The sequence below is a fragment of the Nymphaea colorata genome, chromosome 5 (genome assembly GCF_008831285.2).
Source record: "Nymphaea colorata isolate Beijing-Zhang1983 chromosome 5, ASM883128v2, whole genome shotgun sequence".
NCBI classification, from domain to species: domain Eukaryota; kingdom Viridiplantae; phylum Streptophyta; class Magnoliopsida; order Nymphaeales; family Nymphaeaceae; genus Nymphaea; species Nymphaea colorata.
The window spans coordinates 5,682,426-5,701,032 of record NC_045142.1 but is presented as its reverse complement, the minus strand read 5'-3'; the positions used below and the strand labels follow the sequence as shown (position 1 = coordinate 5,701,032).

Genomic DNA, 18,607 nt, shown 5'->3' with positions numbered 1-18,607 from the left:
GGCTCGGCATATTTTGAATGTATTATAATTTAGTTAACAACAGCATTAATTAACAATCAAATTCAAAACCAATTGGCTGGATTTGAAAAGTAGGGTATAACTAGTAACCTATTTCAGATCCAGCCTGCAATCTTTCACCTGAACCCAAATATGGGTACCAAGCAAATCTGGAATTGCAACTAAAATCCAAATCTGCCTGCATGTAAACTATTATATGGCAAATCAATCAGGCCCAGTTTTGATTTTAAAAATCCAGATCCAAGTTCGAATCTAAATCCTGTATGGTTCACCAGGTAAAGGTAAAGCCTTAGTTGAAGGTATGGATAAGAACATATGAAAACTCAACTCGCGCAGCAAAATGGATCTGAACTTGAACTTAATCTAGGGTCTTCAACTTGGCATCCTTTTCGACCCCCTTCTTACTGTTGATTGGATTTGGTTCGGGTACAAGATGCAAACAGTTTTTTCTTTTTCTTTATGACCATATGATCACATTTAATTGTTTGCCCTATTATGTTTATTCTAGTTCATTGTTGAGCTTAGCCTAAGCTCTGTTTTGCTATATTTATTAAAAACATATCGTAGACTTTGAAAAACAAAAAGTGACATGTTTGAAAGGAAATTGAAAAGAAAAAAGAAAACAATTTTTAGCACTTTTTTCTGATTTACAAAAATAACAAACCAAGACGAGAGACAATGTTTCTTGCTCAAATGCATAAACCAAGTGAGTTTTTTCCCTTACTCTCAACTTTTAGAGGTTTGAAAGGTTTGTGCCTATAATTGTGAAAATTAGATTTTAATACTCTCAATATGTTAGGGATGTCAATGATTGGAGTTCCTGAACAGATATCCATCCGAGCTGTTTTTAAATAAGTCGGATATGAAAAAAGTTTAATGTCCAATTAAGAAATCGGATTAGATTCAGATTTTAAAAATAACATCCAATCATATTTGAGTTTGGATTAGTTTTAAATAAATGTTTGATTTGATAGTAAACATCAATTTGGCCAGTCAAAATTTCCCTGCACCCAAATAATGCAGTTCAGATTCGTTGTGAATTTAAAAGTTGGATGATACCAGATCTGGATTGTGGATTTAAAAGTTGGATTTCAATACGGTATTGTTTGTCTTTTGCATTTGAATCCAAATACGAACATTTGATGGATTGAATATGATAAAGGGTATATCTCATTCAAATATGATCCCCCGTCATCCCTTGAATATATCAGTATTTTTTTGTTCTTATATTATGTAAAAATAAAAAATGAAAATTTTATGCCAATTCGGCCCATATGGCTGCCTTCGCATAAGATTCTATAGGTCGACTCACGTCTGATGCCAATATTTTAACCAAAAATTCTTAGTTTCTAAAGTGAATGTCCCTTCCTTTTTTTTACCGTTGCCCAAAAAAATTTCGGAGAAGCCTCATCTTTAAATACATAGCAAAAGGTATCAAATCAAATCCCCGTAAAAATGTCTTATATGCAATACAAATAGTACAAACATAAAAAATATTAAAAAGATATGAGTTAAGTATAAAGTAGATATGGCAATATCATTTCAGAAGTCTTTTTCTCTTCTGCTTCTGTTTCTTTTTCTTTTTCTTTTTCAATCTCATGTTTGGATCCGATCCATTTTGCTTTATCGACAGATCCGTCCTACTTTTATATAAATGTTTCAGATTGGACCTTTGGTATCAAATTTGGTAGAAATCGTTTTCATTTTAACAAAATCACAAAGGTTCCTAAAAAGAAAAAATATTCAACAATGATACATATACGTGACCATGATAAGCTGCCCATGGTAAAACCACGACCTCCGACTAAACCGTTCCGAAAAGATTGCACATGAAAAAAAAATACTATTGAATTAATAAATCAGATCAGATTCAGATTTAAGATATGACACTCTGTTGAATTTGGATTTGAATATATATAAACCTCCGATCAGATTTAGCTTTAAATAAATATCTCATGTCTAATGCTCTTTCAGTTTGAAAATCGGCCAGATTTGCTTCAAAGTTCGACTGGAATATAAATGTCGAAATCAGATTTAAATCAAATTCAAATATGACTTTTCTTTGTTCTTATTTAAATCTGAATTTGAATCCAAATATATGAATATTCGAAAATATGGATACAATTAAGGGTATATCTAATTCATATCCAATGTGTTGACATGCCTATGCCTACAACAAGTAGTAGAATGACAATTTTGGTTTTGCATTAAAAGTAAAAATGTTTAGAACGAATCTGACAATTGCCTTAGATTGACATGAATGTCAACAGATCCGATTTGGGTGAGATGTACTGCTTTACTAAGATCAGTTGACAACATAATTTGAGAAATCAAACTTAGAGGCTGAAAGACTTTGTTGCTCTCCTAATGGTGTGAAATCTTTAGTGAGTTGTTTATTATTGAGAATAGTTTCTTGCTATTTTATAAATCTGCTCTAAGGATTGAGATAGATCCACATAACCGTGTAACATAGTATTCCATGAAATAGTAGCAAATTGTTTACTGTAGCTAAACGGCCTTTAAATGGTCGTTTGATAATGAAAATAGTAACATACTGTTTCATGTATTTGCTCTAATCATAAAATAGTATATTGTTGTTCTTACTACCAAATAACTCCTTAATTAATAACTCTATTATTACGGTATACACTTGCTTTATGTCTTGAGAGGATTGCCAATTGTTAAAATAGATGCACATTCAAATACAGACCTCGATTCAAATCTGAATGAAGAAAAAAGTCACAATTGGAGTCTAATTTTTGAAGCTGCATCCGCATAGATCCCAAATCTTAATTTGATGGAGTTTCCCTACATTCGGACCCAATTCCAAGTTCAACAATGAAATTAAGATTCGATTTTGAAAGTCCAATTGAATATAGATACGAAGAAAAACAGTCAATGAGCAACTTATCCTAAAGGTGATATTTATTACTGGAAAAACCAAATCCTAATCAGAATACGATTTCCTTAAACCCAGTTCAATCAAAATTTCTATATCCCGAAAGTCAAGATTTGAGTTAAATCTCTCACTCTCTCTCTCGTTTCTTTACAGGTTTAACGAAAAGTATAACAAAACTCGGCGTTATTTTTGCCAATGCAAGAGGAGACCTTTGGAACTGGAACCCGTGCTCCATTCTTCCCTCCTCGCTTGCGACTCTCAGGGGGTGCCGAGTTCGCGGTTTTCTCTCTTCAGCTTTTTTCGTCGTCTCCGATGATGTTCATCTCAAAGAGCAAAAGGAGACGTTGCTTTCGATCTTTTTCTTGATTCCTGAACAAATGGTGCGTCTTCTTTCCCTGTTTCGAACTCGCTTTTCGTCTAGACATACTGCAACAAGCCTTTATGCTTCTTCTCATAGTATAACGCGAATGTCTAGTTACAATGATTTCGTGCTGAAGTTCTATGGTAGTAGAACAGAGAGTGGAAGTCGTGGTTATGGTTGTGGAGACCTACCCACCTCGGGTTCTGTTCTTTCTAGTTGGCTTAGTGCTAATTTTAGGGGGTTTTCTACCTCTCAAGATCCTGCTGGGAATCCCAAATGGACTGATGAAGTCGTGTACTTGGATGAGTCAGGCGAAGTCATCGGGTCCGACAAGGGAATCCGGTCGGTGGAGCCCGGAGTCGATGATCATGTTCTCGTAGGCGGTGTTAGAAAAGCATTTTCCGACGCTGCCATCGTCGCGAAAATCATTGAAATTGTTAAAAGATGGAAATGGGGACCGGAAATGGAGGCCCACTTGGACAGGATTCTTGTCACGCCGAAGATGGTGCACGTGAATCAGGCGTTGAGAGGGATTGCAGAGGTTGATGACTCGTTGAGTCTGTTCAGATGGGCCAAGAAGCAGCCTGGATACATCTCTAGTGATGAATGCTATGTGATATTGTTTGATAGATTGAATCAATATGGGGACTTTGAAGGAATTCGGACTTTGTTTGATGAGATGATTGAGGAGTGTGGTAGTAAATCATTTACTGCATATAGCAGGGCCATTCAGCATCTTGCCCAAGGGGGGAACTTGGAATTGTCATTCTGTTGCTTTAAGAAAATGCAGGAGGCCGGGTGCCAAACTGATGCACGTACGTATAATTCGCTTATAACACTGTTTCTGAATAAGGGTCTTCCTTATAAAGCTTTTGAGATCTATGAGATAATGGAAAGAGTGGGCTGTTCACTTGATGGACCAACTTACGAGCTGATGATACCAAATCTTGCAAAATCCGGACGGCTTGATGCTGCTTGCAAGCTTTTTGAAGAGATGAAGCAGAAGTTCATGCGGCCCAGTGTTGGGATTTTTGTGTCACTTGTTGATTCATTGGGGAAAGCTGGGAGGCTTGAAGGCACAATGAGAATGTATACAGAAATGCAGGCTGCTGGCATTAAGCCATCTGCAACCATGTTTGTTTCATTGGTAGAGTCATTTGCAAAGGCTGGAAAACTTGAGATGGCTATGAGGCTTTGGGATGAGATGAAACGTTCAGGCTTTAGGCCTAACTATGGATTGCATACCATGATGGTTGAAGCACACGCAAAATCAGGGAAACTAGAGACTGCCATGTCAATATTTTCTGATATGGAGAAGGCTGGATTTCTTCCAACACCAATCACTTACTCCTGTCTTGTAGAAATGCATGCTGCACGTGGGCTAGTTGATGAGGCAATGAGGCTCTACAACTCAATGGCAACTGCTGGTCTTAGACCAAACCTGAGCACATATACATCAGTCTTAACTATGCTGGCAAACAAGAAACTGGTCGATGTAGCAGCCAAGATTTTGTTGGAGATGAGGTCTGTTGGGTTCTCTGTTGATGTGAATGCTAGTGATGTTCTAATGATTTACATTAAGGATGGCTCTGTGGATCTTGCATTGAGATGGCTTCGCTTTATGGGTTCATCTGGGATTAAAACAAACAACTTCATAATCAGGCAGCTGTTTGAATCGTGCATGAAAACTGGGGTCTATGAGTCGGCCAAACCGCTTCTTGAGACATACATATCTTCGGGTGCCAAAGCAGATCTCATACTCTATACATCAATACTAGCCTATCTAGTAAGGTGCCAAGTCGAGCAGCAAGAAAGGCAGCTCATGTCAATCTTGAGCAGTACAAAGCACAAGGCGCATTCGTTCATGTGTGGCCTTTTTACTGGAACGGAACAGAGGAAGCAGCCAGTTCTGTCATTTGTGAGAGAATTTTTCCAGGGAATTGATTATGGAGTGGATGAAGGAGCAGCTAGATACTTTGTTAATGTGCTTCTTAACTATTTGGTTCTTATGGGACAAATAAATCGTGCTCGTTGTGTTTGGAAAGTTGCTTATGAAAACAAGCTTTTCCCCAAGGCGATAGTATTTGATCAGCATATTGCCTGGTCTCTTGATGTCAGAAACTTGTCGGTTGGTGCTGCACTAATTGCTGTGGTCCACACTCTACATAGGTTTAGGAAGAGGATGTTGTACTATGGAGTTATTCCTAGAAGGATAAAACTTGTTACTGGGCCTACATTGAAGATTGTGATAGCACAGATTCTGAGTACAGTAGAATCACCTTTTGAGGTCAGTAAGGTGGTTCTCAGAGCCCCAGGTGATTCTGTGATGGAATGGTTTAAAAAGCCAATCGTGCAACAATTTCTTCTAAATGAAATTCCATCAAGATCTGACATTCTCATGCACAAACTCAACATATTGTTTCCGAGTTCAGCTCCTGAAATTAGATCTAGTTCCCCTCCTAGGCCACTGTCTTTGAGAAAGTAAATCCAAGATTTGGGTAAGATGACCTGTTTTGGGTACTTCCCCATTAAAGCACTTTTCTTCTGAAAATCATGTGAGCTTGTGATGGTATTTTAATGATAAATGGAATGATAATATGTTCAGTCCTTCATGGAACCTTCTTTTTTCTGCTTCTTTTTTATATGTTTGAAAAAAATTGGAACTGGAAATATGTTAACATTGGTGAGAATGTGAATTTTCATGTACTGCAAACTCATTTTTTTTCTGCTTGCAACTACTTGTATGAAATTTGTAAAAAAACAACTGACGATAAATTTTGTGAAGCTGATGTTTCACTAAATGCTAGGCAAGTGCCTTCAAAACTCTGGTTTCTTGGAAAAAGGGTTAGAGAAAAAGGTTGCCTTTGGATTTTATGGTCATGGGTACTTTTCTGTATTAGAGTTCTTCAATATGGTTCATCAGTCAAAGCACCACATGCATGCATGAATTTTGTTGGAAGGAAATCAAATAAAATATGCAGACCAAGATTTACAGTGTCCTGGAAAATTAGGTTACGGGGTTGTGGATAATGGAGCCAAAGAAGGAAGTGGATTTAAGCTGCAATCTTGGAAGCTAAATTTGAAGGAAAATTTTATTGAGACAAACCTAGAACTAGAAGCATTTTTTATAGTCCTTCTAGACATGTTTTTTGAATAGATTTTATTTGTTCAAAGAATTTCTGTTTGCATTTTTTACATCACTTTTCTTGATCGCCACTTGGTAGGCATTTCCTTATCCTGCATTTGTTGCATAGAGTAACTAAAGTTCTTTCAATTAAATTCCATGAAATCCTATCTTACCATTTTGAAAGTGGTCCTTCCTAGTTTCTTCTTGTTGTTCTTCCTGAAGATTTCGTCATGGGAACTCCCTTTCTTTGTTGTTTATGTTCCTTTGTGCGGCTTCCATCCGTTGGCAGTATCTGAGTCTTTTCCAGTCATAGTTTATCTGTTCGAGAGCAGATATATCAAGCTGATGGTTACCTTTGGATTGATTTCTGTTCTTTTCCGAGTTTTGGAGGATAAGCCTTCATAAGTTCTGTAAAGATTGTCCCAATCTTCAAAACTTTTTAGCATCATTTCACATGCTTATATTGATTTTTTTTTTTTGGCCTATCATCAACTTTGTCAAGTTTTCTATCTGCATTCGTTTTTGATGATTTAATAGGTTACTGCTTGGAGCTCTGGGGCTGGTATGTGGCCTTTGTTATCTTCCAATATCGATGAAATATTATCATGTCCGGCCTGATCAGCATTTTACCTAGTAAACTGCACGTTTTGCAACTAAAATACTAGTTATCTGCTCAGCTGGTGCACTGGTGTCTTCGTTACCTCTTTTACTCATGTAGTCATTGGCTACTCATGAATCTTTAAATACTTTTCCTGTTTCTTGATTATTTCATGTGAATCAGTGAAATTACTTTTTGATGTCACTGTAAGGCACTTTTTTGATTGCTTCAACCTCGTCCTTGAACTTTTCTCGTGTAAACCAACACATAAAGAACTCACTTGTTGGCTGTTGCATAAACCTGTCTTCTGGTTTCTATGGAGATCTTCATCTTCTGCATTCATCTAGTCTGCTGATCTGCTATAATCAATTTGACTTAATTGCAGAGGCAAGATGCAACTGATATATAGCCATTAGTGAAAATTTAGTGAAACCATTATCATAGTTTATATGTGTGTGTGTGTGTGTGTTTGTTCATGGGAGATTAGAATCTTTTGCAGTAGATTCCTTGGTTAAGACTTAAATTCAGGCGTATCATATACTCAAGCTCCATACGTCATTTCATATACTCAAGCTCTCAGAAATTGCTTAAAACTGGAGATAAGCACGTGCTAGCTTTAGATGGTTCCATGCTTTGCACATAAAACAGTCTTATGCTATGATTCGATCTGATGGAAGATACTGGAATTTTTACATTTCCTCTTGTTTTGGAGTGGTAATTCTCCATGCCAGCCTTTCCACCAGAATATTCATCTTTGCCTGCTTTTGCAATACATTTTTCAAATGTTCTTCTACTTTTCTGGCTTTTGCTTTGAAAATATAAAACTTAATCATCTTAATTTGGTTTGTTTCAATTCTCAATTATTTGGCAATAGATTCAATATAGAGGTCAGTGCTGACATCATTCTTTCAAGTTTCTGCAGCAAAACTCTGGTTCAAGGGTCCTAGCCTTGGTTTTCTGAGATCTACCTGATACAAGCCTATGATTGTTTCATCATGTACCTGGAAAGACAACCACCGTGATCGGTCCTTCACTGCTCAGACAGCCAGGAGCAGCATCATCTTTGTCCCTGTAGGAAATGAAGGTCTCACTTCTGTTTGACGTCAGCCTGTTCTTACAGCTCCTTCCAAGCCTGCAAAAGTACCTACAGCCAACCACTTTCGGCACATTTATTATATGTGACTGCTGATTGCTGACTGCTATTTATCGATCCATTTCATGCAATTGGAAAGAAATTCTAGTCTGTCAGCAAAAGTAAATTTTCTTTTTAAAAAATTACAAATTTGTGAACCATGTTCCAGTCGTGGCCAAGAAGTTGGTCTCTAATTTTTGGGTGGAGGCTTGATTCATCTCATGATTTGTTTGTTAATAAATGTGAAATAATTTATATTTATTGTTTATTAAGCGTGTAATCTGATTTATTATTTATAAGCTTAAGTTATCTCGTGCTGCATGATTCTTTGTTAACAAATGTGCAACAGGTCATATTTGTTGTTCGTTAAGTTTGTATTTTATTTTTCCTTTATGATGTGCTCATGTAAATATTTTGGGCAATGGAGATTGTTGTGCTCATCTAAATATTATTATTTATTATGTTACCTAGTATATGTTTAAAATATATTATTGAGGTTGAGTTTATGGGAAATGTTGGCAAGAAAAGTTTGATATAGAAAAAGCAATGGTTATCAGTGGAGAAACGTAAAAATAACTGCTCAAATTTTGATATACTTTTAGAAAATAATTTGAATATAAAATAATCTACAAACAAACGCAATGAAAAACGTCAAAATATACTTGAAAGGCAATTTTCTTTTAATAAAAAAAGAGAATTCCTTTAAAACATCAACAAACAATATTTTTATGTATATTTACAGACACACAGTTGCACACACATGCTCTTTCTCTCTCTACATATACGCGCACACACACTATTAATGAAAAAGGCCGACCAGTCGAGACCAGATAAAAATGTAGATTATGAAAAATAATTGGTTTAATGGAACTTTCATCTTATTAAGTGTAAAATATTGCTTTTAAATATGGTGTAACATTTTCAATTGCTTGAACGTGTATTTGTAAACTTAAGCAGTTATCTCCATTTTTTTAAATATTAGGACATCAAAATCTTCTTTTCAGCATCGGTGTAACATAGTTTTTCTTTTTCTGAAAAATGATGAAATAAGCAACCACTTGGGACAACATGAAGGTGTTGCATTGATTCGGAGGAGCGTAAGGATTAGGACTCACCACCTGCAAAAGAGGCCGAATAACATAAATTGAATTAGAAATATGTCTTTTCATTCCCCCACAGCCCGACCAGCCACTCTATGCTCTTTTGAGGCAATGTATTCCATTGATTCAAGTGTAAAAATTTTAATGACAATCAACTATCTTTGTTGCCCTTCCTTGCCAAGGAAACTTAATAATTATTCTTAGTTTTTTGAAAAACTTTAATCACTTGATTAATTTTCTTGGTTAAATAAGATTTCACGCAAGTAAGGAAGTATACAAACCCGTGGATGGCCGGCCAACTTACTGTCTGACTAAGAAATTGGATTGGATCGGATTTAAAAAATGATATCTAATTGGATTAGGATTCAGATACATATTTAAACAAATATTTCAACAAATTTGAACTCAAATTCAGATTTACTTTTAAATAAATATCCTACACAATATTTTTATATCTCATATTCATACATTTTCGAAAGTTCGGCTTTTGGTCAAATAACCGGCAGACGTATCTTTTATCGAGCCATGTATCCAGCTATCCGTGGGATCCCATTCTTTTGCAGTAATAAAGGCAGGTAGGAATGCTTAAACCAATCAGGTTTGACTTGAACTCGTTCAATTAAGTTCAATTCGAAACAAGTTTAGTTTGAACTTAACTGATAACTGAGTTTGTAAACTAGTCGAGTTTAAATTGGATGAACTCGACTCAATTAAACTTGATTAACATTAATACTTATTTTTGTACTTAAAAAATTAAAATGGTTTAAATAAAAATGTAAAAAAATTAAGCATAAAATATATATTAAGAGACACAGCTTAAACGAGACGAGCTGGAGCTCGAACTTGGTTAAGCGAGTCTTGCTCTAATTCACCTCACGAAGCTCGAATTGATCTCGAACTGAGCTATATGTGAGTCCAATCAAGTTCGAGTTGGCCAATCTTCTCGCTCCCTAAATCAAGTTCGAGTTGGCCAATTTCTCGCTCCCTGAATGTCCGTGAAGGCTAATTGCCTACACGCCAATCACCTCATTAATATTTTTTAGTAATTTTTTCTGCAGTGCCTCTAAAATTTCGATATTATATACTGGTGCCCCTGCCTGTCTGTTTCCCATGTCTGTTCGGGTCTTCTCTCCCTTCTCTTCTCGAATGCACAAAATCCCAGAGGCTTTCGGTTGCTTCTCTTGCGATTTCATTCTCTCCACCATCACCATGTACTTGGCGTTTGGGGCGAACTTCACTGTTCACACGATGGATAGATCCGAGCTCTTATTTGAGAAGGGCATGCGGCTGGCCATCTCCTTCAATGGTGACGCCTTCAATGTCGCTGCTGTTGCGAATATGGGAAGAACACAATGATGGAAGATTAGGCGACACCACTGCCATATGATTTCGCGGTCTCCACCATTGCACCTCGTTCTCTGGATTGGTCTCTAAATGCAAGTTGTAGGTCACCTTCCTTTCTCTTACACCTTGCTCCCACCCTTGCTGTTAATTCTCCACAATCCTTTTTGGTAACTTCACGGCGCCTTGTCGTCGTTTTAATGGATTCCCATTTTTTTCGGCTCCTGTCTTTTTCTCTCCCTTTTCCTTATACACTGCACCCTCCCCCGATAAGGCCTGGGTCCCTCCGTTCTGCAACAGAGCATCTGTTTGATAGAACAAGTGTATCCCACTAATATAATGCATCGCAAAGGGACAAGACAAACGTTTGGCTTTTCTCTCTTTCTACCCATTCTGCAGCAGAGCATCTGCTTGAGAGGAAGAAGAAAAAGTGTATCCCACACTAATGTAACGCATGGGAAAGGGAGGAAAGAGCATCTGTTTGAGAGGAAGAAGAAAAAGTGTATCCCACACTAATGTAACGCATGGGAAATGGAGGAAAGAGCATCTGTTTGAGGTATCCCATTGATACAACCGCATGCGAAGGGGAGAGAACACACCTATATATACACTTTCTCTCTCTCTCTCTCTCTCTCTCTCTTTGTGTGGCTGTTGGCTGTGGAAATTCAACCATGTTCCTTGCTAGATACCCAAACCTCCACCCCACGAAGGGCCATCATCTCCGAAATCGTCACAGGAGACCAACCTCAGCCAGACCCTCTGCATCATCACTAGGTAACAGTATCACCACCACCATCAGTGTCACATGCCACGTTCATCCGTCGTGTTATGCTATTTGATTTGCCTTCATCTCTTTCTTTGCATATTTTGCAGGCTTTTCCGTTCCTCTTCATCCAGAGGCCAAGAATCCTGCTCTGGTATCATCAGCCATCTTCTTTCTTCTGTTTTCTTTGGGATGCACTATCGGCTTTTTGTTATAGTTCGTTTCTTCACGCTTTCTTGATGTTCTTTTTTGTTTTTGGTCGTCGCATGGTGGAATAGAATTGTTGACGTTTGTTGAGGACCAATTGCAGGGGCACCAAGAAGATATGAATTTGAGGATGAACGGAATGAAAGAGATGTTTCGTAATCTCGAAGTGTCTATTTCTGCGTATGACACTGCTTGGGTCGCCATGATCCCATCATCTTCTGCAGGTTCTCCTCTTTTTCCTCAGTGCCTTAACTGGGTACTTGAGAACCAGCGACGAGATGGCTCCTTTGATGATCTCCACGACGAGCATCCCTGTCTTCTCAGGAGCTCTCTGACCTCCACCTTGGCTTGTGTTCTTGCTCTCAAGAAGTGGAACGTTGGGGATAAATACATTGAAAAAGGTACCGCCTCTTTCTGCTCTCGCGCACACATACACCAACGTAATGCTTTTTAAGTCTCCTTTTTTCTGTCTCCTTTTCACGGGTGGTGATGATGAAAATGTCTGCAGGTCTATACTTCATCGAGTCCAAGTTTGAGGATGCAGATAAATATGAGGAACAGCATTCTCCAATTGGTTTTGACATTATTTTTCCTGGACTTCTTGAATATGCAAGAGACCTGAACTTGAATTTTCCTTTAAGTGCAAGCCATGTTCGCCGCATGCTTGATAAGAGAGACTCAGAGTTTAGGAGGTGAACATTTTCATCTGTTTCCTTTCTCTGAAATTCTTTCCTTGAATTCCTTTACAGATCAAAATTGATATGTATTATAATCATAGCTCAGTGCAAGTTCTAATCTTAGTTGTCTGGGTATCCGACCTTTTTTTTTTTAAGGTTCTCAATTTTGTCGTCGCAGTTTCACAATATATTACGATGGGGAAATCTCTATGAAACAAGTTGAATCTAGATAACCATTTTGTGTACTTCCTGAAAGGTGATGGCTGATGGTTTCTAGTACAAATAAACGGATCAGAATATTGAGTTCTATGGGCATCAGGTCCGAGAATAGATTCTGGTAGTGACGGTCTTCGACTTAGGTTTGATACTGCCAACAGGACCAAGTCTAACTGCTTAGAGGGGGTTTTGAATGTGTAATTGGATGAGATAAGCGGTGACACTAATCCTTTAACATCTCTGTCCATCCTTCTGTTTCTTCATCTTCAAATTTATTTCCAATTTGTTAATAGAATGCTGTTGGATGAATAGGATAACCTTTGGGTACCACTTATTACTAGACAGACATTAAGGCAGGTTTCTCTGCTTCAGCAGGCTTTGCTGAACATAAGATATTGCTTACTACTGATTATAGATAGAGGATATTTAGATTGGTATTTGAGAGGAAGATAACCTTTATGCAAATATTTGAAATTTTCTGATACATTTTAGGATTTTCAAGACAGTAAAAGTGTTCTTGGAATCACAACTATTTCATTGCAAATTAGTTTCTGTTTCAAACAAACTTGCAAAACTAAAAAGGATGTATCTATCATAATTTGTCCCTGAGCTTGCCCTGTATTCTGGTTGACTGCATAGACTAATATGTCACAGGTTGAACTCCTTTGTAGTATTTATATTTGAGCAGCACACAGTGCCCATTATGGGCACTTCTGAAATTTTTTCTCTTTTTCTTCTGCCGCAGCAAGGAGGCTGGTGTCGTCCCATTGAATTTATTTGAGATGAGAAAGAATAAAAGAATAAAGAATGAAAGAATCAGACGAAGGCAAACTCGCTACTAACACGAGCACAAAAGCACAGGCCAACAGGCCTAAGAAGCAGACTCTGGAAGACCTATTAACAGAATAATAAACTCGGTGGACAGAAAATCATCTGAAACAGCCATAATTTCATATCCTTCCTTCAAACAATGAAATCTGTCCATGTAGATGTTGGCACCTAACTAACTGTCCTGCAACCACCTCTTCCACCTCATGTTATTAGATCTTACAGAAATGGATTGCACATGAGTGGGAACTGCAGCTTGGGCATGGTCTAAAAGCAGCGCCATGCCCAGAATTCAACAGCCCTGAGCAACCCTGCATATTTCACAGCAACTTGTCTGTTACACCAAAGGACAGCACTGCAAAATGTTTCTCCCTTCAAAACAGAAGTTGGAACTTCAATCATCCAACCTTCCATAGATTTTAACAACCAGATTTGGGAGAATGTTTTTGACTTTAACCACAGGCTTAATGCTTCAAGAATTTGGCTTGACCAATTCTGTTTTAAAAATGACTCAGAACATGCATCCCAAACTACATGCCTTTCTTGGGCAATGGTTCTGCATTCCTCTATATGGAAAGCTTGATTACGGAATTAACCAGATTTTCCAAACACTAATATTGAAACAAAGAAGCCAGCACCTCCTCCATTCTTTTCAACAAAACTTCTTCCTCTTCCACCAAAGGAAAATGGAGCAAAAAACACCAGAGGGATTTTCAGTAGACCAAACCAGGACATCACATATAATCAGATTGCTTTTGTAATAAACAGAGAATGAGAAAACTAGATGGTCTTGATCTTCCACAGAAGCTCAACATAGTCTGCATTGAGAAGCTAAGGCAACCTCTAGTAGTTGCAGCTTTCATCACTGATATTTTATATATCATTTACTAGATTTGGTTTTTCAGATTTTCCTCTATTTCAAATCCTTTTTATTTGCAACTTATAATATCACTGGCCTTTTGTTGTTGTAGAATCTGTCATAATACCTCGAAAGGGAAGAAGGCTTGTTTGGCATATCTTGCAGAAGGATTAGGCCAGTTGCTAGGCTGGGAAGAAGTGATGAAATATCAGAGGAAGAACGGATCTCTTTTTAATTCGCCATCAGCCACTGCAGCTGCTCTTATTAATCTTCAAGACACAAGATGTTTTGAGTACTTAACATCTCTTTTATGTAGATTTCAGAATGCAGGTATCATTTAACATGGGATGCCTAAATAAATTACTTTGCATGCTTTTTAACAATTCTTCTGCGTAATTTTCTTTCTTCATCCAAATTCTTTGCAGTTCCAACCATTTATCCTGTTGATATATATGCCCGTCTATTGTTGGTTGACAACATTGAGAAGTTGGGAATTGATCGGTATTTTAGAAACGAGATTAACACTATAATGGATGATACTTATAGGTAGTGGGCTCAGTGCTGACTGTAATCTTCAGTTATAATTCTTTAGTACTTATTTCCTTCTCTTTGATGAGGATCAGATGTTGGTTGGAAAATGATGAAGATTTATTCTCGGATGTAACCACATCCGCCCTTGCATTTCGACACCTTAGGATGAACGGGTATGAAATTTGTTCAGGTAATTGTGTGTGTGTGTGTGTGTGTGTGTGAGAGAGAGAGAGAGAGAGAGAGAGAGAGAGAGTTCTACGGCCTTATCAGTTTATCACTAACCTTTGTTTGAAGGACAATGTAGCTAAGTTATTTGAAAGTGTGGATGCAGATGTTTTTGATGGGTCCAATGAAGTGATGCTTTCGACCTCAATGGAAGGACACACATCTGATATAAGTGCTGTGTTAGAATTATACAGGGCTTCACAAATTACTGCTAGCAGAAGTGAACCAGCTCTTCAAAATCTCAAATCCTGGTCGAGTGATTTTCTGAAGAAAAAGCTTTCCATGATTAATCAAAGGGATGAATTCACGAGAGTGATAACCAAAGAGGTAAATGCTAGAATTGGTGCTTAAAAAGCAGAACATTCATTAGCTGGCCTTAGCAATCGAGATTTGAGTTCTGTAGGCATTACAAAAAATGGGCACAAGTTCATGTATGGCAATTTTCAGGTGGATTATGCCCTCAAGTTTCCTTACCACATGAACCTGGAACGTCTTGCAAGCAGGAGAAACATAGAGAACTGCAATGCTGCTTCTATCCACATTCTAAAAGCACCATACAAGTAAGTTATTAGCACCTCACTGCACAGTTAAGTGCCATATTTGAGCGTCAGCTTGCACACACACAAAAAAGCTTTTTTCTGTTAATTCCTCATTACACAGACATCTATTGTAATTTAAAGTTCATTTCTGTTGTTCCCATGCATTTTCCAGGATCAACCATGTTAACCATAAGGATTTCATGGGGTTGGCCATTAAAGATTTCACCTGGTGCCAATCTCTATACCGTGAAGAACTACAGCAACTGGATAGGTATGTTGAAACTATGCTATGGTGGTAAAATGCCTCTCTTAATAGTGAAGCCTTATGGTTACCTTCTGTTCACACTCCCAGATGGGTTGAAGAAAACAGATTGCATCACCTTACGTTTGCCAGGCAAAAACTGTCCTACTGTTATTTCTCTGCAGCAGCAACACTTTTTGCTCCTGAAATGGCTACTGCACGCATGTCATGGGCCAAAAATGGAGTCCTTACAACTGTAGTTGATGACTTTTTTGATATTGGCGGCTCCAGAGAAGAGCTGGAAAATCTTATAGAATTAGTTCAAAAGTATGTAGACCTTACAGTTCTTGGAACTTATAATTCTTCAGAAGTTCATGTTTACAAGGAATTTCCTTTTATCTTTTTTGCAGAATGGATGCAAGCTCACCTGCTGATTGTTGTTCTTCACAAGTGGAGATCATATTTTCTGCACTCTGCAGCACAGTCAGTGATTTAGTTGCTGCAGCCATGTCTTGGCAGGGAAGAAATATTAGAGGCCATCTGAAGCAAATAGTAAGAATATGTTTTTAACTGAACGTGGTTTTTTGTTCTCTTCAAATCAGAATTTCTCATTTTCATATTGCATTAGTGGCTTAATCTGCTAAGGTCAATGATGAAAGAGGCTGAGTGGAAAATAGATAAGAAGGTGCCTACGCTGGATGAATATATGACAAATTCAAGGGTATCATTTGCCTTAGGACCAATCATTCTGCCTGCACTCTATTTTGTTGGGCCAGTAGTTTCAGATGAGGTAATAAATCTTCCTGAATACGAGCAACTTTTCCTACTTACCAGCACATGTGGGCGCCTCCTCAATGATGTTCAAGGTTTTCAGGTTTGTTCTAACTTGCTGTTGCACCATTTCAGTATGGCTGATGATATCTCTGAAAATGTCTGGTCTGTCTGCATGACTGTATACCTTGAACGATAGCTGCTGGTTAGATTGCAAAATGTTTGATTAAGTTGTTGCTTTGCTTAGTTCCATCATCGTCTAGGCCATGCGGTAGGTTGACTCACTATTTGACCAAGATATATAATCTAAATTCATGACCTGCTAAACCAAAAGTATCCTCTGATCAGCATCTCCAGGTTGTTTTGCATTCACAAGCTGCAACACGCCTCTACTTTGGCCATGGTTCACGTCCTGTAACTGGTAGTGATGATGACATACCTCCATTCTGCTAAACTGGGCTCAGTTTCCAGCAGTGAATTTCAAAAGCATTTCAATGTGTGTACAAGTCATTGTCCTTCGGGCGAGGAATAGAATTAGGACAAATGACTAGATACTGATAATCATTACTGAATTTCATTTGCAGAGAGAAAGCAGTGAGGGGAAGTTGAGCAGCATATCATTGTATATGAGAGAGCGGGCGTGTGCTTCTGAGGAGGAAGCAATTAGACAAATAAGGAGCATCATAGATGAGAGCAGGCAGGAACTGCTGGGTCTAGTTGTGAAAAACAGTGGCAGTGAGGTCCCTCGAGCATGTAAAGATCTGTTCTGGAAGATGTGCAGAATCCTTCACCTCTTCTATGCCAATTGTGATGGGTTCACCTCCCCAAAAGAAATGATGGGTGCCATTTATGCAGTCATTCATGCGCCTCTTGATCTTTCTTCTGCCTAGCAGATGATTGCTTAGATTTGATTTTAATATTTAAGACAGCATCTTTCATTCCAATAATATTGTACTCATAATTATTCAGAAACGTAGATATTCTATACATTGGAAGCATTGGTTGGCCAATCTGTGACGATCCTGATCCAACTTTTTTGTAGCTCAACGAGCAGGGAGTGCGGGTTTTTGGGGAAATTGGTCTTGAGCCAGGCTTTTCTGGTCCTATCAGGCTCAGTCTGGCATTGGGTAGTTCCACCTTAAATATCAAGTTGCAACATATCCTATTTAAGGTTAGGCCCAGTGTGGCCATTACTGCCTGGCCTAAGCCTAGCCCCTGTCAGCGGAGGGTGTCGAGGCCTATTACAAATCAACAGTGTGCTCTTTGTCCAACTCTAAAAAAATTTTATGCCCTGTGCCACTGCTCAGGGTCAGGATACAAGAACAAGGACAAAATGACACTCTAGTTAAATGTGATTTAGGATACGTTCCGTTCTATCGAATGTGTTTGGCAAACTTGTAGTTCATATTTGTGAGGATGAACGTATAGTTTTGAATATCAAAAGTTACTTTGTCTGAGAAACAAGCTGGACGAACTGAAACAAGGGATGTTTAAGCTCAACTGATGTTTGACAGCAGCTTCTTCGAGCTTTTGTCTCATACCAAGTCCAGCATGAACTCCGTGCAGGTATTATTATGTTTGCAATTCGTCGATCATGAGATCATAATACCACAATTATCTGATTTGGAAATTCCTAGTTGATTTCTTCCAATGATTATTAAACTTGATATGAAGTGAAAAATAGATGAAGTGTATATGCATGGATGACTTTAAGAATTCACGTGAATTTATGAATATAAGCAACACATAAACTGACTAACGAATGTGTGTGTGTGTGTGTGTGTATGTGCACGCTTGCACACCTAAATCTTAGCTATCTGCCTGATGTTGAAAGTCATGAACTAACTTGTAGAACCAATTTCTGGAAGGGTTGAACCAAACCCAGTTGTAAAAACATGGGAATCGAGATTTTCCAAGAGAAACCTAGCTTCTGGCCTCACCTCACTGTATTTCTCCATCAATGACTGGCTGACAATTATATATATAAAGGCAAACATATTATCATTAGCACGTTGAATATCCAATAAGATGAATTTGATGCAAGCAAGAAACCCAAACCATGAAACCATATTTCAAATTTTAACATCTTGTACTGCGGTTTGGGTTCAATTTAAAAGTTAGATTCAGATTCGTATTCAGATTAGGTTGTTAGTCTAAAAATTGGGTTCGGATCG

At 38.0% G+C, this 18,607-nt stretch overlaps 2 protein-coding genes across 5 annotated transcripts; both read left to right on the top strand.

The window, feature by feature from the left end:
- Nucleotides 1–3,077: 3,077 nt before the first annotated feature.
- LOC116254905 (pentatricopeptide repeat-containing protein At1g79490, mitochondrial) lies at nt 3,078–8,249 on the top strand. Of its 2 annotated transcripts, none has more exons than XM_031630547.2 (2): nt 3,078–5,776; nt 7,926–8,249. In XM_031630547.2, the coding sequence occupies exon 1, from the start codon at nt 3,295–3,297 to the stop codon at nt 5,761–5,763; it is 2,469 nt and encodes an 822-aa protein (XP_031486407.1). In that variant the 5' UTR covers nt 3,078–3,294; the 3' UTR covers nt 5,764–5,776; nt 7,926–8,249. The 2 variants fall into 2 exon arrangements, with proteins under 2 accessions (XP_031486407.1, XP_031486408.1); XM_031630548.2 differs by having other exon boundaries at nt 7,917–8,249.
- Nucleotides 8,250–10,358: 2,109 nt separating this feature from the next.
- On the top strand, nt 10,359–17,443 carry LOC116254598 (terpene synthase 6, chloroplastic). 3 transcript variants are annotated; one of them, XM_031630083.2, is made up of 15 exons: nt 10,359–11,350; nt 11,450–11,493; nt 11,650–11,947; nt 12,055–12,238; nt 14,239–14,456; nt 14,552–14,672; nt 14,750–14,847; nt 14,989–15,209; nt 15,330–15,442; nt 15,594–15,692; nt 15,774–15,989; nt 16,073–16,214; nt 16,291–16,536; nt 16,782–16,929; nt 17,018–17,157. In XM_031630083.2, exons 1-14 carry the CDS (start codon nt 11,101–11,103, stop codon nt 16,884–16,886), a joined length of 2,355 nt encoding a protein of 784 aa, XP_031485943.1. In that variant the 5' UTR covers nt 10,359–11,100; the 3' UTR covers nt 16,887–16,929; nt 17,018–17,157. The 3 variants fall into 3 exon arrangements, with proteins under 3 accessions (XP_031485943.1, XP_031485940.1, XP_031485941.1); XM_031630080.2 differs by lacking the exon at nt 16,782–16,929 and having other exon boundaries at nt 17,018–17,443; XM_031630081.2 differs by having other exon boundaries at nt 16,782–17,055.
- The last annotated feature ends 1,164 nt before the right edge of the window (nt 17,444–18,607 follow it).

Bases quoted from the DNA above. Each gene is read 5' to 3' on its own strand.
- LOC116254905 (XM_031630547.2), top strand. From the start codon at position 3,295: ATGGTGCGTCTTCTTTCCCTGTTTCGAACTCGCTTTTCGTCTAGACAT.
- LOC116254598 (XM_031630080.2), top strand. From the start codon at position 11,101: ATGGGAAATGGAGGAAAGAGCATCTGTTTGAGGTATCCCATTGATACA. The intron at 11,494-11,649 runs GTATCATCAGCC...GACCAATTGCAG, and splicing joins AGGCCAAGAATCCTGCTCTG to GGGCACCAAGAAGATATGAA. The intron at 15,990-16,072 runs GTATGTAGACCT...TCTTTTTTGCAG, and splicing joins CTTATAGAATTAGTTCAAAA to AATGGATGCAAGCTCACCTG.